Here is a 17,577-nt window from a genome sequence, read left to right on the forward strand (position 1 = left end):
ATCGAGTCTGTACCACCCAAAGCCTATTCCCATAACCCCACCCTGCTAATCCCCCTGACGCTAGGGTCAATTTAGCATCGCCAATCCACCTAACTCGCACATCTTTGGAGTGTGGAAGGAAACCGGAGCACCCAGAGGAAACCTATGCAGACACGGGAAGTATGAGCACACTCCACACAGACAGTGACCCGAGGCCAGAATTGAACCCGTGTTGCTGGCGCTGTGAGGCAGCAGTGCTAATCACCGTGCCACCATGCCGGCCATTTTGTTACCATAGCATTTTGTTACCAGATGATTTATAATATTTTTAAGTTCTCTTTTACCAATAGTTAATCATTGAACTGTAGAAAATAGGAGCAGGAGTAGGCCATCCGGCCTTTCAAGCCTACTCTGCCATCTGACATGATCACCGCTGATCTCATATTCCAGTACTTTCCAATACCCCTTGACAGCCTTAGAGTCTAGAAATCTGCCCATTCACTGATTTGACCTCCACGGCCTTCCATGCTAGAACATTCCTCAGGTCCATCACCTCAATGTGAAGAAATATCTCCTTCTGTCAATCTTAAACAGCCTACCCCAAATCCTGAGGACCTTATTCTTGACCCTCCATCCAGGGAAACAATCATCCCTGTATCCAACCTGTCCAGCCCAGTCAGAATTTTGTACATTTCACTATAACCCCTCTCATCCTTCTATATTCCAGTGAATACAGGTCCAGTCAGCCCCATTTCTCTTCATAAGACAATCCTTCTATACCAAGAATCTGCCTGGCGAACCTTTGCTCCATTCCCTCTCTGGCAAGTATATCCTTCCCTAGTTAAGGAGACCAAAACTGCACACAATATTCCAAGCGTGATCTCACCAAGGCCCAGTACAGCTGCAGCAAGACACCCTTGCCCCTGTACTCAGGTCTTCTTACAATGAAAGGCCAACTTACCATTTGCCTTCCTGACTGTTTGCTGGACCTGCAGGCTGGTTTGCATGACGGTTGAGTGAAAGGTTCTGATTCCAAATTAAAACAGCATAATTAAGTCACCATTAAATCTTCTGCATTATGAAATCATTCTGCTGCGTTCTGTAACAAAAACACTTTTTACATGAGTAAATAAGATCAAATCCATCACGCAAACCAGCCTCCCATCCGCTGACTCTGTCTACACTTCCCGCTGCCTTGGAAAAGCAGCCACCGTAATTAAGGAACCCTCACACCCAGGACATTCTCTCTTCCACCTTTTACCATCAGGAAAAAGGTACCAAAGTCTGGGGTCACGTACCAACTCAAGAACAGCTTCTTCCCTGTTGCCACCAGGCTTTTGAATGGACCAACTTTGCATTAAGCTGATCTTTCTCTACACCCTAGCTGTAATATTACATTCCTTTCCTTCCCTATGAACAGTATGCTTTGTCTGTACAGCATGCAAGAAACAATATTTTTCACTGTATACTAATACATGTGACAATAATCAATCAAATCAAATTAAAACCCATACTTACTCGTTCCACAATGGGCGAGAGTGAACAGGAGACAAAGAGAGAGCTGTCAATAATGACCACCTTCGGGACTCATTTTATTTTAACACAAAATTATTTCTATAAGAATAAAGAGACTGTGGCTGAGCACAACATTGAGTACTTATACTCAACCGTGCTGCTATAATCACCGCTAAGGATGTGAGTATTTTTAGGTGAATCAAGTGAGGCTGTTCCACTTCTGTGGCTCGCCACCCAATGGAGCAACTCAGGGGTGTAATTATGATTTTTTTTGTACATTTACAGATGCGCACACTATTCACAGAATGGGACGTATGTGTGGGACACATGTATTTAAGCTTCTGTTTTCCTTCCCGGCAGTAATTAAAAGGCTATTTCTGGGGTGGTGCCAAGCTCCACCCATTCAACTAGTTTCCATGCTTGAGCCTGAACAGGAAGTGTGAATGCAATAAGTTCATGGGGGCAGAAGTCCCTTCACCAGAATCCTTCTATTTACAATTCCACCAGCTGTCAGTCAGCAGTGCACCTTTGGGAGTGACAGGGGAACTGACACTCCCAGTTATAGACAAAGTAAAGTCTTCCTGATTGGCCTATTAATTAGCCCTCTAATCAGGGTGTTTGTATTCTAATCGGCCAACTTCAATGGCCTGATTGAAGACATTACAGTGAATAAGCTATCTCTGCGGCGTGACAGACAAGTTGCTATGTTATGTCGGTGCATACGTACTTTACTGTGTAGGCCTCGGAGCAGTAATCAACCAGGCTGATTTTCACAACTCCTTAGCTTGGAGGTGCTGGGGCTAATTGTAGCTGATATCTCGGGGAAATTGGTTAAGTCAGCACGAGAAGGGATGGGAAACTCTTATGCATGACTAGAATTTCTCTGAACCATCCATGAACCAACTGGCTCTCCATTCTATCGTTGGTGGGCTAATGGTGGATTAGTTTTCCCACTGATTGGTGCTGTGAACATTGACGTTCACTTGCACCTCATCAAATGTGAGTAAACTTTTATCTTCCGATTTTAAATTACCCCAAATCCTGTTTGAGCCTGTTGTTAAAAGTCTCAAAACTCAAAAGATTTAAAACATTCGCTCCAAAATGTACATCTTGCTGCAGACCACCATAGGGTGTGGAGGAGGGGGAGAAAAATGATTCCACCATTTCCCACTCATCCATAATGTGGAGGCATTCTCCCTCGCCAACGTTTCCTTAAAAAAACAAACAAAAGATAGAGAAAGCAGCCGAACCTCCACTGTGGGCAGGTGGAATCCGTCTGGAGGACTCACACTGAGGCAGGGAAACAGGGTCTGTAGGAATGTCTGGAGTTCTGGCACCTCAACCTGACACCATCTGCCCACCTCCAGGTAGAAAACTAGAGACAATCACCTGAAAATGACCATCAACCTCAGCACATCCGGAATGTTTTGCCCGCATTACGGAACTTTTGGATTTGATTTGATTTGTTATTGTCACATGTATTGGGATACAATGAAAAGTATTGTGTCTTGTGCGCTGTACAGACAAAATGGGGGCGATTCCCCAACCCACTGTGCTGCTCCAGAAGACAGCGGACCAGGAAACATCAGCAGAGGCCATTTCAGGCCTTCCCACAGAGAGCCATGGCCTCCATGCGTTTCCGCGGCAAAGATTTTCAGCATCATCAGCTTTGCACCGGAAATTGGTGTGGGGCTGATTTCAATATTATAATCTCCATTTGCCTATCATTAGTGGGCCTGGGATTGAAGTCTTCAGGCCAGCTAGTGTCTCTCCCCATCCCACCGGGAGTGGTTCACTCCAGCAGGATTTGCAAGTGCTCCCTACTAATGGTTTACAGGCGGCCTAACATCGCTGAAATGAACAGAAGCCATGGAGGCCCCCTCAGGAGGATGGGAGTAAGGTTGGGTGCCTCTTGGGCAATGCCATCCTGCTCCAGGGGCAATGCCCCAAGGGGCATCAGGTAGGGGGATTGGGAGATTGGGGCTGGTCGAGTGGAGGCTTAAGAGATCAGGATGAGTGAAAGGGGGACATTGGGCTGGCCCAGCAAGGTAAGAGAAGCGGTTGAAGCATGGTGGGGCGTTGGGGGGCTGGGAGGGAGGTGGGTTGGAAGGTGAGCGATGAGGAGTTGCGGGGCTGGCCAATGATCGGGCTGGCCGATGATCAGGAGGCCAGCAATACGGGGCACTGTGCATGCGCTGATCTCCTCTCTGACAGATTGGGACACGCACAGTGGCCTATTCAGTGCTATGCTCGCAGCCTCTCCAGCGGGAATGGACCCAGCCCCCTGATTTTCAAAGGGAATCCTGCTAGAGCACTCTGTACTGTTCAGAGTGTGACAGATTCAATCTGAAAATCTCGCTCAAAAATCCAGGAGGAGTTACTGCGAATTGGGGATTTAGAATTTTTTTGGGAGAATCCCGGCCAATATACCATTCATGGGGCACATAAGGGAAAAGAAAAGGCGAGGGTGCAGAATGTGGTGTTACAGTCATAGCTAGGGTGTAGAGAAGGACCAACTTATTATAAGGTAGGTCCATTCAAAAGTCTGATGGCAGCAGGGAAGATGCTGTTCTTGAGTCGGCTAGCACATTCTCGATGGGAGAATGTGGAAGAGAGAATGTTCGGGATGCATAAGGTCCTTGATTATGCTGACTGCTTTTCCGGGATGGTGGAAAATATAGACAGAGTTAATGGATGGGAGGCTGGTTTGCGTGATGGACTGGTCTACGACCATTTGTAGTTCCTTGCAGTCTTGGGCAGAGCAGGAGCTGTACCAAGCTGTGATACAACCAGAAAGGATGCTTTCTATGATGCATCTGAAAAAATTGGTGAGAATCGTAGAGGACATGCCAAATTTCCTTAGCTTCCTGCCAGGCTATTGGTAATAATCAGCAGCGACTGAGCTATCGGGTCCAAGCAGTGATAATTTGTTCCATGTGTAATTCAATTAATTCCTCCTTGTTATCTGTTTCTGTTTTTTGTCATCCCGAGCCATCACTTGTTTTGGAAAATAAAATATTGTCCGGACAGAGTAAAATTAGAATGGATTATCTATCTTACATTGCTGGGGAATTTGAAGTTAAACAATCTCAGTAGAAGGAGACCAAAGTCCATCAATTGTTTGACAATTTGTTTGAAGAAACGTAACAAATTGGGACACCATTGCAGCAGCAGACAGAAGGGGAGCTTGGTTGACACTCAATTATGGATTGGCGTGTTCTGTAATTGTATTTTTTGTCAGCTATGATTCATCCCCATTGGCTGAACCCAAGGCATTCAGCTGCTCAGAATATTTCACCCAACAAATTCACATTTCTTTATTTGCACGTCCCCTTCCTGAATCAATGATGAATTACGGTTCTTTATTTAGCTGAACGTCAATGTTCCTGCTTCTCTTAAAGACGGCACAATGGTTAACCCTGCTGCCTCACAGCGCCAGGGACCCGGCTTCGATTCCCGGCTGGGGTCACTGTCTGGGGTCACTTTCCCCACTCATTGATCCCCAATTTCCAAGATATCGCTGCCAGCTTCAAAGACTAGTTTGTTTTTATTTTATTTATTCATTTTACGGATGTGTTCATCGCTGACTGGGCCAGCAATTATTTCCCTTCCCTAACTGCCCTCCATTTCAGAGGGTATTTGAGAGTCAACCACATTGCTGTGGCTCTGGACTCACGTATAGGCCAGATCAGGAGAGGGTGGCAGATTTCCTTCCCTAAAGCACATTAATGAACCAGACGGGTTTTTACAACAATGGTTCGCCCAGGAAAGACGGAGGCTGAGGGGTAGCGCCAACTGCTGTGCCAACGTGCCGCCCCAAAGTTTGGAGATGTAAGATTTTGTTGCTTGAAAGAATCATAGAATCCCTACAGTGCAAAAAGAGGCCATTCGGCCCATCGAGTCTGCACCAACAACAATCCTGCCCAGGCTCTACCCCCGTAATCTCACTGACTTAGTCCCCCTGACAATAAGGTGCAATTTAGCATGGCCAATCAACCTAACCCACACATCCTTGGCTAAATTATCTGCCAAATTATAGCCCGTTATAAGGAAAATATTAAACAGCTGGGAACATGGTGTAAAGTTTAGAACAAAATGCATTGGTTTGGATTATTCATCCACTATGTTTGGGAATGTGCAACAAGGAGCTTTTCACGTTATTAACCCAAATTGGAAATTTGGGCACATAATTGCTGACAATCTTCAGCCCTGTGGTCAAAACATTATGAATAATACGTGTCTGAATTCCTGAATCACTTTGCTGAAAGACAAAGCTCTCCGTGGCTGCAGTACTGTTAACAGATTGGGAAAATATCATCCTTCTCATAGTTTCCACTGTCACTCTTAGAACTGTTCAGTTGTTGCTGATGGATACAGATAAAGAGCAAAGAACAGTACAGCACAGGGACAGGCCTTTCGGCTCACCAAGCCCGTGCCGATCATGTTGTCCTATCTAGCCTGTATTCCTCTATTCCCCACCTGTTCTTGTGTCTATTCAGCCTTAAATGTCACTAATGTGTCTGTCTCAACCACCTCACTTGGCAATGCTTTCCAGGCCCCCACCACCCTCTGTGTAAAAAACTTCCCCTACACCTCTCTACTGATCCTTCCCCCCCCGCCCTTACTTTGAACTTGTGCCCCCTTGTAATTGGCATTTCTGCCCTGGGACAAAGCTTCCAGCTGTTCACCCTATCTACACCCCTCATAATTCTAGAAAATTCTATCAAGTCACCCCTCAGCCTCCGTCTTTCCAGGGAGAACAATCCCAGTTTATTCAACCTCTCCCCATAGCTAATACCCTCCATACCAGGCAACATCCTGGTAAACCTGTTCTGTACTCCCTCCAAAGACTCCACATCCTTCTGGTGGGATGAGCCAATGGAAATAGGGATTGGTTGGAATGTGGCCACCCTATTCTTACATAAATTACACAGAAGTCAAGATTTAACCCTTGAAATGTTACTGCAGTATTTGCTTCAAACTTCTCAACTTGTTCCTTTTAGACTCACGGAGACATAACAGCATAGTGGGAGGCCATGCAGCCTATCAACTTCAGGGTGGCATAGTGGTTAGCACTGCTGCCTCATAGTGCCAGGGACCTGAGTTCAGTTCCAACCTTGATGACTGTGAGGAATTTGCACATTCTTCCCGTGTCTGCATGGGTTTCCTTCAGATGCTCTGGTTTCCTCCCACAGTGCAAAGACGTGCAGGTTCAGTGAATTGACCATGCTAAATTGCCCCCGAGTGCCCAAAGATTAGGGGGATTAATGGGGTAAATACGTGGGATTATGGGGATAGGGCCTGGGGGAGATGTTCTGTTGAACAGTCAGTGCAGACTCGATGGGCTGAATGGCCTCCTTTTACACCATGGAGATTCTATAATTCTCTAGGAGCAATCTGCTTCGGTTCACTCTGCTCCCCCACCCGGCTCCTCCCCCCAAAATGTCTATACAATTTTTCATTTGAAATAATTGAATTTACAGAAATTCTGCCTCTAGATAACGATTTCCAGAGCTAGAAACGTCTCGATAAATTTGGCCCAATAACATCGCATAATATCACTCTCAAAAGAAAGCCACTTTCAATGCCACCGTGACTTCTTACACGGGTTCATTGCGCTACTCCAGGTCCCCTTAGTGCTGAATCAGGGGCTGGTATTTTGCTATGAACTCAGGCCCAGGTATGCCTTTCCTAGCAGAGAGACAAATCAAACCAATGTCCAATTCTTCATACAACCCGTTCGTGTAAATTTCATTTACATATACAATAGCTTTCCAAGCCACTGTGATGCAGATAAGGTTTACCTGCTTATAGCTTCTGGATAGATTGTCTCCAAACACTATCTTTCCCACCGCTGATAGGATCAATTCAGCGATGTGGAGCATTCCACATTGCTCCCAAGCTCAGACCATTAGCAGGAAAATTGGAAATTCCAACAGCGTCACTTCAGGATAAAAAAAACTGGGAGCCAGTTTGTGAATCAAATGAAATCTGATGACTAAATAACTTTTCATGCAGAGACAAAAGCAGCGAACCAAATGGAATATGCACAAGATTTCCAGATCAGCGACAGTAGACATTGGAATAAATTCAGTAAAAACAAGCATTAGAAATCTTTTGTTTGAAATTGAGAACTGATCTGTCCGTTTGCCATTCCCAACTTTTGAAATCTCAGAGACAGATTCCAGGTCGAGGGATTGAAGTTTTTAGGTATCCAGATCACCAACAACTTGTCCTGGTCTCTGAATGCTGATGCCATAGTTAAGAAAGCCCACCAACGCCTCTCTCAGGAGACTAAGGAAATTTGGCATGTCCGCTACGACTCTCATCAACTTCTATAGATGCAGCACAGAAAACATTCTTTCTGATTATATCACAGTTTGGTATGGCTCCTGCTCTGCCCAAGACTCGCAAGAAACTACAAAGGGTCATGAATAAAGCCCTGTGCATCACTCAAATCAGCCTCCCATCCATTGGCACTGTCTACACTTCCTGCTGCCTTGGAAAAGCAGCCAGCATATTCAAGGACCCTACGCACCCTGGACATATTCTCTTTCACCTTCTTCAATCGGGAAAAAGATACAAAAGTCTGAGATCATGTACCAACCGACTCAAGAACAGGTTCTTCCATGCTGCCGACAGACTTTTGAATGGACCAATCTTTCTCTACATCTTAGCTATGACTGTAATACTACATTCTCCACTCTCTCCTTTCCTTCTCTATGTAGCGTACTCTTTGTAATAGCGGGCAAGAAATTTTTCACTGTATACTTATAAATTTGACAATAATAAATCAAATCAATAGGGAACCAGATGGGTTCTTATGACAATCAGTGAAAGTTGGCATGATCACCATTACTGAGATGTGAATTGCTGAGACTCACTTTACATTATATTGGAGACAATATACACCTCTTTAACGTGTGCTTGGCCCTCTCTCCTTTCACATTGTCTGTATCTTTAAGACTTGATTATCTGTAAAGACTTGCATTCCAACTATTATCTTGTAAATTGAGTTTTTTTTTCATTTAAATTCCACCAGCTGCAGTGGTGGGATTTGAACTCATGTCCCCAGTGCATTAGCCTGGGGCACCATGTTACTAATTGAATGATATTACAACTACACCACTGTCTCCTTCCCACCTCCCTTGATTCTGCAGCTGAATGGCTTTGTTGACTTACTATAGCTGAGTTGAAATTAATATTGGAATTGGATATTGGCTGCACGATAAGGTGTGATTGTATGTAGGCCATGTAGGAAGTGCTGGAGGACCTGACTGCACATGTCGGGACACTTCTCAACTCTTTATTAGGTTGCAAAATCAATTAAAATCAAACTCAATCTTACTTTTCAAAATTTCATTACTTGAGGATCTATAATTTTTGTAGTTAAATAAAGGAAGCATCGCAGGCATGACATTGATTACTGTTATTTTTCTCACATTAGGCTGCTTGTAACTCACAGGCTTGTAATTACCTCTCAGACTGTCACAGCCATTCATTCTGAGTAATAGTCAAAATTCCAATCGCACCTCTTTTGATTTGAAGTCCATTTTGCAGTTCAAGGCCAGAATGTGTGGCGAGATATTCCAATAATGCCTTATTCGAGAATCATAGAATCCCTACAGTGCAAAAGGAGGCCATTCAGCCCATCAACTCTGCACCAAAATCTACAGCAAAATCTCACTAACTGTCCTGGCTGGAGACAATACATACCTCTTTAACCTGTGCTTGGCCCTCTCTCCATTCAGATTATTCCATTCCAACCATTATCTTGTAAATTGAGTTTGTGTCTGTATATGCCCTGTTTGTGAACACGACTCCTCACTCACCTGAAGGAGGAGCGAGACTCCAAAAGCTTGCGCTGCCAAATAAACCTGTTGGATTTTAACCTGGTGTTGTGAAACTTCTTACTCTGATTCTCCGGTGCCAGCTTGTTATGAATATGTAATGAATATTATAGCCAAAAATTACATTTGGAATTGTACATTACGTCAGATGGATACTCTACAGTTCAGAACTCTCATACCAGTTGTTAATCCATTCAGCGAATTTGAATGTTGCCAGCAAGGCTAACATTTGTTGTCCATTCAGTGTATGCAATGAATGCCAGCAGGACTCCAAGCAGTGATTTTTGTTACACAGTGAAAGGCACTTCACATTACATAGAACACTACAGCACAAACAGGCCCTTCGGCCCACAAGTTGCACCGATCATATCTATTAGCCTGGTGGAGTTTTGAAGCAGACATGTGGTTTTAAATTTAAATATAAACTGCAGCGCAGTTCTAACAGTGGGCAGCTACTCTCACTGTCAGGAATATAGGTGGAGAATCAAGTGAAGTTTTAAAAGTTTATTTATTAGTCACAAATAAAGCTTATATTAATGCTGCAATTAAGTTACTGTGAAATTCCCTGAGTCACCACACTCCGCTGCCTGTTCAGATCAATGCACCTAACCAGCAGATCTTTCAGACTGTGGGAGAACATAAGAACATAAGAAATAGGAGCAGGAGTAGGCCATCTAGCCCTTCGAGCCTGCCCCGCCATTCAATAAGATCATGGCTGATCTGAAGTGTCTCAGTTCCACTTTCCCGCTTTCTCTCCATAACCCTTAATCCCCTTGCCTACCAAAAACCTATGTACCCATGTCTTAAATATATTTAGCAAGGTAGCCTCCACCACTTCAACGGGCAGAGAATTCCAGAGATTCACCACCCTTTGAGTGAAGAAGTTCCTCCTCAACTCCGTTCTAAACCGCCCCCCCACCTTATCTTGAGGCTGTGCCCTCTAGTCCTGCTATCCTTTCTGAGCGGGAAGAATCTCTCTACCTCTACCCTTTCCACCCCCTTCATTATCTTATATGTCTCTATAAGATCCCCCCTCATCCTTCTAAACTCCAACGAGTACAGACCCAGTCTATTTAGTCTCTCTTCATAGTCCAACCCCCTCATCTCCGGAGGAAACCCATGCGGATGCGGGGAGAGCATGCAAACTCCGCACAGACAGTGACCCAAGCTGGGAATCAAACCTGGGTCCCTGGCACCGTGAGGCAGCAGTGCTAACAACTGTGCCACCATGTCACCCATGGGGAATCAGGACTCTGGTGCTTTGGTTCTATCACTGATTACACTGAAATCATCCCCATAGAACTAACATCTACTGAAGTGAAATGATTTGGAACAAAAGTTCTGACAAATAATATTAATACTCAATATGTATTTAGAAGGAGCATCTAGGTCCACATACTAACTCTGGGCAGTACAGTGGGACCGTGGTTAGCACTACTGCCTCACAGTGTCAGAGACCTGCGTTCGATTCCTGGCTTGGGTGAATGTCTGCATGTTCTCCCCATGTCTTTGGGGGTTTCCTCCAGGTGCTCCTGTTTCCTCTCACAGTCCGACAGACATGCTGCTTAGATGACAATGAAACCATTGTCGATTGTTGTAAAAATCCATCTGGTTCATTATTGTCCTTAAATGAATAAAAGAAAAATCAGTCTGTCATTTTACAGTCAGTGTATCTGACCTGGAGCCAGAATTGTACAAATCTTACAACTGCCCTGTTACGTTAAAAAGGGTTTCAGTTATATTGACTTGACATTCTCCCATCAGGAATATTTGAAGTGGTGACCTTAAAGGGACAAAGTGAATTTACAGTAAAACATTTAAATTGTGCTTCAATGAATGGGAAATCCATGGCCCATGTATCTGTGATACTCCTCTGTGTACAAGTGGTGGGGGTGTGCAGCAGAGTATCAGGATAACATCTGCCTGTTTCATAGAATCTATACTGTGCAGAAGAAGGCCATTTGGCCCATTGAGCCTGCACTGACCACAGTCCCACCCCGGCCCTATCCATGTAACTCTATGTATTTATCCTGCTAATTCTGACACTCAGGGTCAATTTAGCATGGTCAATCTGCCTAACCCACATCTTTGGAGTCTGGGAGGAAACCGGAGCACCCGGAGGAAACCCATGCAGACAGTGACCCAAGCTAGGAACTGAACCTGGGTCCCTGGCGCTGTGAGGCAGCGGTGCTAACCACTGTGCCACCACATCACTACAGTGTTAACAAATGATGCAACATAACAGCAATTCTTTGGCAGGGGCCATTTTCATCAGACACTGCTTTCTCAACAGGAGCTCTTGTGTTGTGGAAAATACTTTTCATTAAAACAGCCATCAAAATCCAAATGAAATGTTTATTAAAGATCTACGGGAGTAAGTCACTTGCTTTCACCTACAGAGTTCATCAACCTTGTTGTTGGTTTTTTTACACAGTCCATTTTTATTCCTTTTCTATTTGCAGGTCTCCAGGAAGCTATAAGTACAGGGGACTTGGAGTTGGTGCAACTTGTTCTTCAATATCGCGATTACCAAAGATCTATTAAACGATTGTCAGGGATCCCGTGTCTATTAGAGAAACTCCGTCAGGTAAAGCAGCAGCATTCTCACAATCTTTCCGCTCTCAGTTAGGCTCCTTGTGGATATTTCTAATGCTGGATTTTGTGGGGATGGCAGGGGATAGGGGGAAAGGAAATTAGGCAGTTGTCACCGGTTTCTGTGTTCCCTGGGTGAATGGCGACATTGAGTCCTCATCCTTTCAGAGCCTAGCCTTACCATCACTGGAAGTTGTAGGTGCTTCTCCACATTCAGGGGAAAATCAGAGGCCTGGTTTCTCTTCCCAGCCGATATGCACAAACTGCCGGTCACTGCCAAAGGCCTGGGACCAGGCTTCCGCCAAACTCTCCTTTCCAACAGGGAAGGTATCTAATGTGGGGAGACAATAATAGGAGAGAAAACGAGAACTCTTCACAAAATTGAAAGTAAATTTACCTGTTAGCAGGGCAGGTGTACAAGTGCTGGTGCAAAAAATAGGAAAACAAATGTCAATAGTATGTACTAGTCAGAGAGGCTTACAGCATGGAAACAGGCCCTTCATCCCAACTTGTCTATGCCACCCAGTTTTTATCACTAAGCTAGTCTCAATTGCCTGTATTTGGCCCATATCCCTCTATAGCCATGTAACTATCTAAATGCTTTTTAAAAGACAAAATTGCACCCTCCACCTGTACTGCCTCTGGCAGTCCATTCCACACACTCATCACCCTCTGAGTGAAAAAATTGCCCCTCTGGACTCTTTTGTATATCTCTCCCCTTAAACTTACACCCTCTAGTTTTAGACTCCCCTACTTTTTGGAAAAAATATTGACTATTTACCTTATCTGTGCCCCTCATTATTTTATAGACTTCTATAAGATTACTCTCAAGCCCCCTACACTCCAGGGAAAAAAGCCCCAGTCTTTCCAGCCTATCCTTACAACTCAAAACATCAAGTCCCAGTAGCATCCTAGTAAATCTTTTCTGCACTCTTTCTAATTTAATAATATTGAAGAAAGAGACAGCTCAGAAGTCAAAAGTAAGAGAGCCTTGACTAAATGATTGAACACATTGGTAGCTTTTGTAGACATATTGCAAACAAAGCCTTTATTTTTCATATTACATTGACATGAAAATGCAAGGAAATCTAAGCCAGAATTCTACTGCCTTAAACATAAGAACATAAGAACATAAGAAATAGGAGCAGGAGTAGGCCATCTAGCCCTTCGAGCCTGCCCCGCCATTCAATAAGATCATGGCTGATCTGTCGCTGCTCAGTTCCTCTTTCCCGCTTTCTCCCCATAACCCTTAATCCCCTCTCTTATCAAAAACCCATCAACCCGCGTCTTAAAAATATTTAGCGAGGCAGCCTCCACCACTTCAACGGGCAGAGAATTCCAGAGATTCACCACCCTTTGAGTGAAGAAGTTCCTCCTCAACTCCGTTCTAAACCGCCCCCCTTTTATCTTGAGGCTGTGCCCCCTAGTCCTACTGTCTTTTTTGAGCGGGAAGAGTCTCTCCACCTCTATCCTATCTATCCCATTCATCATCTTATACGTCTCAATGAGATCTCCCCTCATTCTTCTAAACTCTAACGGGTACAAGCCCAGTTTATTCAGCCTCTCCTCATAGCTCAACCCCCTCAACTCCGGTATCAGCCTAGTAAACCTCCTCTGCACTCCCTCCAAGGCCAAAATATCTTTGCGCAGGTGCGGCGCCCAAAACTGCACACAGTACTCCAGCTGCGGCCTCACCAATGCCCTATACAGCTGCAGCAAGACCTCCCTACTTTTATATTCAATCCCCCTCGCTATGAAGGCCAGCATCCCATTCGCCTTCCTGACCACCTGCTGCACCTGCAAGCTGGGTTTTTGCGACTCATGCACAAGGGCCCCGAGGTCCCTCTGCACCGTCGCCTGCTGCAGTTTTTCGCCTCGTAAGTAATAGTCCTTCCTACCATTTTTCCTACCAAAGTGGACCACCTCACACTTGCCAACATTAAATTCCATTTGCCATTTCCTGGCCCATTCGCCCAGCCTATCTAGATCCTTCTGCAGACTCTCCACACCCTCCGCACAATTTGCCGTTCCCCCAATCTTGGTGTCATCAGCAAATTTCGACACTCTACACTCGGTTCCCTCCTCCAGATCATCTATATAAATGGTAAAAAGCTGAGGCCCCAGCACCGACCCCTGGGGCACTCCACTAGTCACCATCCGCCAATCCGAATAGCACCCGTTGACCCCCACTCTCTGCCTCCTATTTGACAACCAATCCTCTATCCATGCTAACACCCTACCCCCAACTCCATGTCCCTCGACCTTCTGCAATAACCTTGTCTGCCACACAACCAGAGTGGGTGAGGGGTGGACAATGAAAATGTCCGTTGACCTCGGGTGGGAATTTCTGGTCTTGCTTGAGCAAGGCCACAAAATCCTGGCCCATGGAGTCGGAGTGAGCCACTCAGCCCATCAGGTCCATTCCACCCTGGGTCTATGAATGATCATTCTAACATAGATTCTTGCATTTCTCACCTTCAGCTCAACCAGTCCTTCGAGGATGGGTTATCTCCTTACCCTCCATCCGTTGAAGCTGGAACTTCTTCCAGCTAACCACAGGAGATTCAGGGACAGGGTTGAAATTCTTTATACATGATTCAAGGATGGGGGGGCCTTACCCCAGAGAAACCTCTGAAGAGGTCCACCATAACACCTTGAAAATGTGGCATTGTCTGTTAATAACTCTGTAACCCTTTCCTTTGTTTCCAACAGGCACAAGATTTTTATGTTGAAATGAAATGGGAGTTTACAAGCTGGGGTAAGTTTAATCCAATCCATTCTGCAAAGGTTTTGAGAAGCTTTTTCCTGAAGTATCATTTTCACCACATTTGGAATTTTAGAAACTTTAAAAACACAAGAGCAATGTTTTCTGGTCATGCCTTACCTTTCTAGAGGGCCGATGCATCGTAATATTTACACCCTTACAGTGAGGAACAAGGAAAGAATTTAAAAATGCAGAACTCTATAGGTGGGCTTTTACAGCCTCGCTTGTCCAAGAACTGTAAAATCCCACCCGATGTTAACGGATTTTTCCGTGGTCCGCCCCACGCCGTCTCCAATTCCCGTGGTGGGCAGGGCGATAAAATTCCAGCCTTTATCTCTAATAGGAGATTACAGGGAGTGAATCTTAAAGTGGTGCGTCAGTATAAGAGCACTATTTTGAGGAATGTGAGAATGATTGAGAACAAGGCTAAACCTGGCAAAGAGGCTGGTGTCAAAGATTTGATTTGATTTATTATTGTCACATCATAGAATCATAGAAACCCTACAGCGCAGAAAGAGGCCATCTGACCCATCGAGTCTGTACCAATCACAATCCCACCCAGACCCTATCCCCATATTCCTACACACTTACCCGCTAATCCCTCTAACCTACACATCTCAGGACACCAAGGGGAAATTTTAGCATGGCCAATCAACCTAACCCACATATCTTTGGACTTTGGACATCTTTTATTAGCATACAATAAAAAGTATTGTTTCTTGTGCGTTATACAGACATACACTCTACCGTTCCCGGAGAAAGAAATGAGAGAGTGTAGAATGTAGTGTTACAGTCATAGCTAGGGTGTAGAGAAAGATCAACTTAACGCAAGGTAGGTCCATTCAAAAGAGGACACTTAGAATGGACTCTCATGTCGTGCAATGGAGGTGGAATGTAGCGTCGCATTTCTGTCACAGCCTCCCAGAAGCACTTAGCAGGCAATGAAGTACATTTGAAGTGTAGCCACCGTAGTAATGTGGGAAATGCAGCAGCCAATTTGCACATAGCAAGGATACATGAACAGCAATATGTTAATGACCTGCCAAGCTGTTTCTGGGCTGTTGATTCCTTATCTGAGGAAGAATGTCTTTGCTATAGAGGGATTACAGTGAAGGTTTACCAGGCTGATTCCTAGGATGGCAAGTCTGTCATATGAGGACAGACTAAGTTGGTTAGAATGATATTAATTGGAGTTTAGAAGAGCAAGAGGGGAGCTCATAGAAACTTATAGAATTTTAACAGGGCTAGACAGTATAGATTCAGAAAGAATGTTCCTGATGGTGGGAGAGTCCAGAGCTAGTTTAAAAGTTTATTTATTAGTGTCACAAGTGGGCTTATATTAACATTGCAATGAAGCTACTATGAAAATCCCTTTGGGGTCATAGTTTGAGGATAAGCGTGTAAACCTTTCAGGATTGAGATGAGGAGAAATTCCTTCATCCAGAAGGTGGTGAATGTGTGGAATTCATTACCACAGAAAGTAGTTGAGGCCAAATCATTGTGTGATTTTAAGAAGAAATTAGTTGTAGCTCTTGGGGCTAAAGGGATCAAGGATATGGGGGAAGGCAGGATCAGAATATTGAATTTGATGATCAGCCATGAAAAAAATGAATGGCAGAACAGACTTGAAGGGCTGAATGGCCTACTTCTGCTTTTAGTTTCTATGGATGAATATTGACCAGGACAGTGGGGATACCTTCCCTACTCTTTTGACTCTGCCGTGGGATCTTTTGCATTAACCTGAAAGGGTAGATGGGAGTCTTGATTTGGTATTGTATCTAAAAAATGGAGCCACAGTAAGTGCACCCTTCCCTCAGTGCCAGATTTATACATTCAATTCTTTGACATGGGGTTAAACGCATGGCCTGCTGCCTCTCATGGCCTGCTACTGTCAGCTATCACTCTCATCAACTTTTACAGATGCACCATAAAAAGCATTCTTTCTGGCTGTATCACAGCTTGGTATGGCTCCTGCTCTGCTCAAGACCGCAAAAAACTACAAAAGGTCGTGAATGTAGCCCAATCCATTACACAAACCAGCCTCCCATCCATTGACTCTGTCTACACTTGCCGCTGCCTCGGCAAAGTAGCCAGCATAATTAAGCCACCCACCCCAGACACTCTCTCTTCCACCTTCTTCCTTTGGGAAAAAGATACAAGAGTCTGAGCTCACATACCAACCGACTCAAAAACAGTTTCTTCCCTGTTGCTGTCAGACTTTTGAACGGACCTACCTCGCACTAAGTTGATCTTTCTCTACACTCTAGCTATGACTGTAACACTACATTCTGCACCCACTCCTTTCCTTCTCTATGAATAGTATGTTTTGTCTGCATAGCACACAAAAAACAATACTTTTCATTGTCAATACATTTGATTATAAATCAAATCAAAAATCAGAGGGAAGAGGGCTACTTACTTAGTCTTGTGAATGATCCCCAAGTCTTAGCCAAAACTAAGGCTTGGGGTTGTTCACAAAGCAGTTCTTGGGGTGATTTACGGTATCATTTACTGCGTGCCAGCAACCCCACCCAGAAAGAAAAGGCTTTATTTTCAATTCAGTAAAAATTCATTGAGAAGATCAGGAGTTTCTTCATCGAATACTGGAATTGACATTTAGAATGATGTTTTGGGTGGACTGTGGTGGAGAAAACATTACTCAAGATTCAATTAAATGATGCAGCGGGGGACAGTATTTTTTTTGCTCTAGATTGATGAGTTTGCTGTCCTATGTTTATTCTGTGATTTTGTTTTCTGACCTTGTGCGCTCAACATCATTTGGCAATAATAACGAAAGCAAATTAAACTTATTGACAGGACAGTCAAATCTTCTTCAAAGTAACAGCCCTTATCTGTAATCTATTAATTGGGCTCTTA

The 17,577-nt window shown here is 44.3% G+C and overlaps 1 protein-coding gene across 4 annotated transcripts in view; it reads left to right on the plus strand.

Annotated features, from left to right (window-relative positions):
- The window catches only part of ankrd13b (ankyrin repeat domain 13B), a 353,491-nt gene that overhangs the window by 254,897 nt on the left and 81,017 nt on the right, over positions 1–17,577 (plus strand). For all 4 annotated transcript variants that reach the window (XM_080210421.1, XM_080210424.1, XM_080210423.1 and 1 more), the window contains exons 3-4: positions 11,807–11,931; positions 14,649–14,694. In XM_080210421.1, the coding sequence (XP_080066547.1) occupies positions 11,807–11,931; positions 14,649–14,694 (171 nt within the window). The remainder of the gene's footprint in view (positions 1–11,806; positions 11,932–14,648; positions 14,695–17,577) is intronic.

The sequence above is a fragment of the Carcharhinus amblyrhynchos genome, chromosome 23 (genome assembly GCF_965287045.1).
Source record: "Carcharhinus amblyrhynchos chromosome 23, sCarAmb.v2.hapA, whole genome shotgun sequence".
NCBI classification, from domain to species: domain Eukaryota; kingdom Metazoa; phylum Chordata; class Chondrichthyes; order Carcharhiniformes; family Carcharhinidae; genus Carcharhinus; species Carcharhinus amblyrhynchos.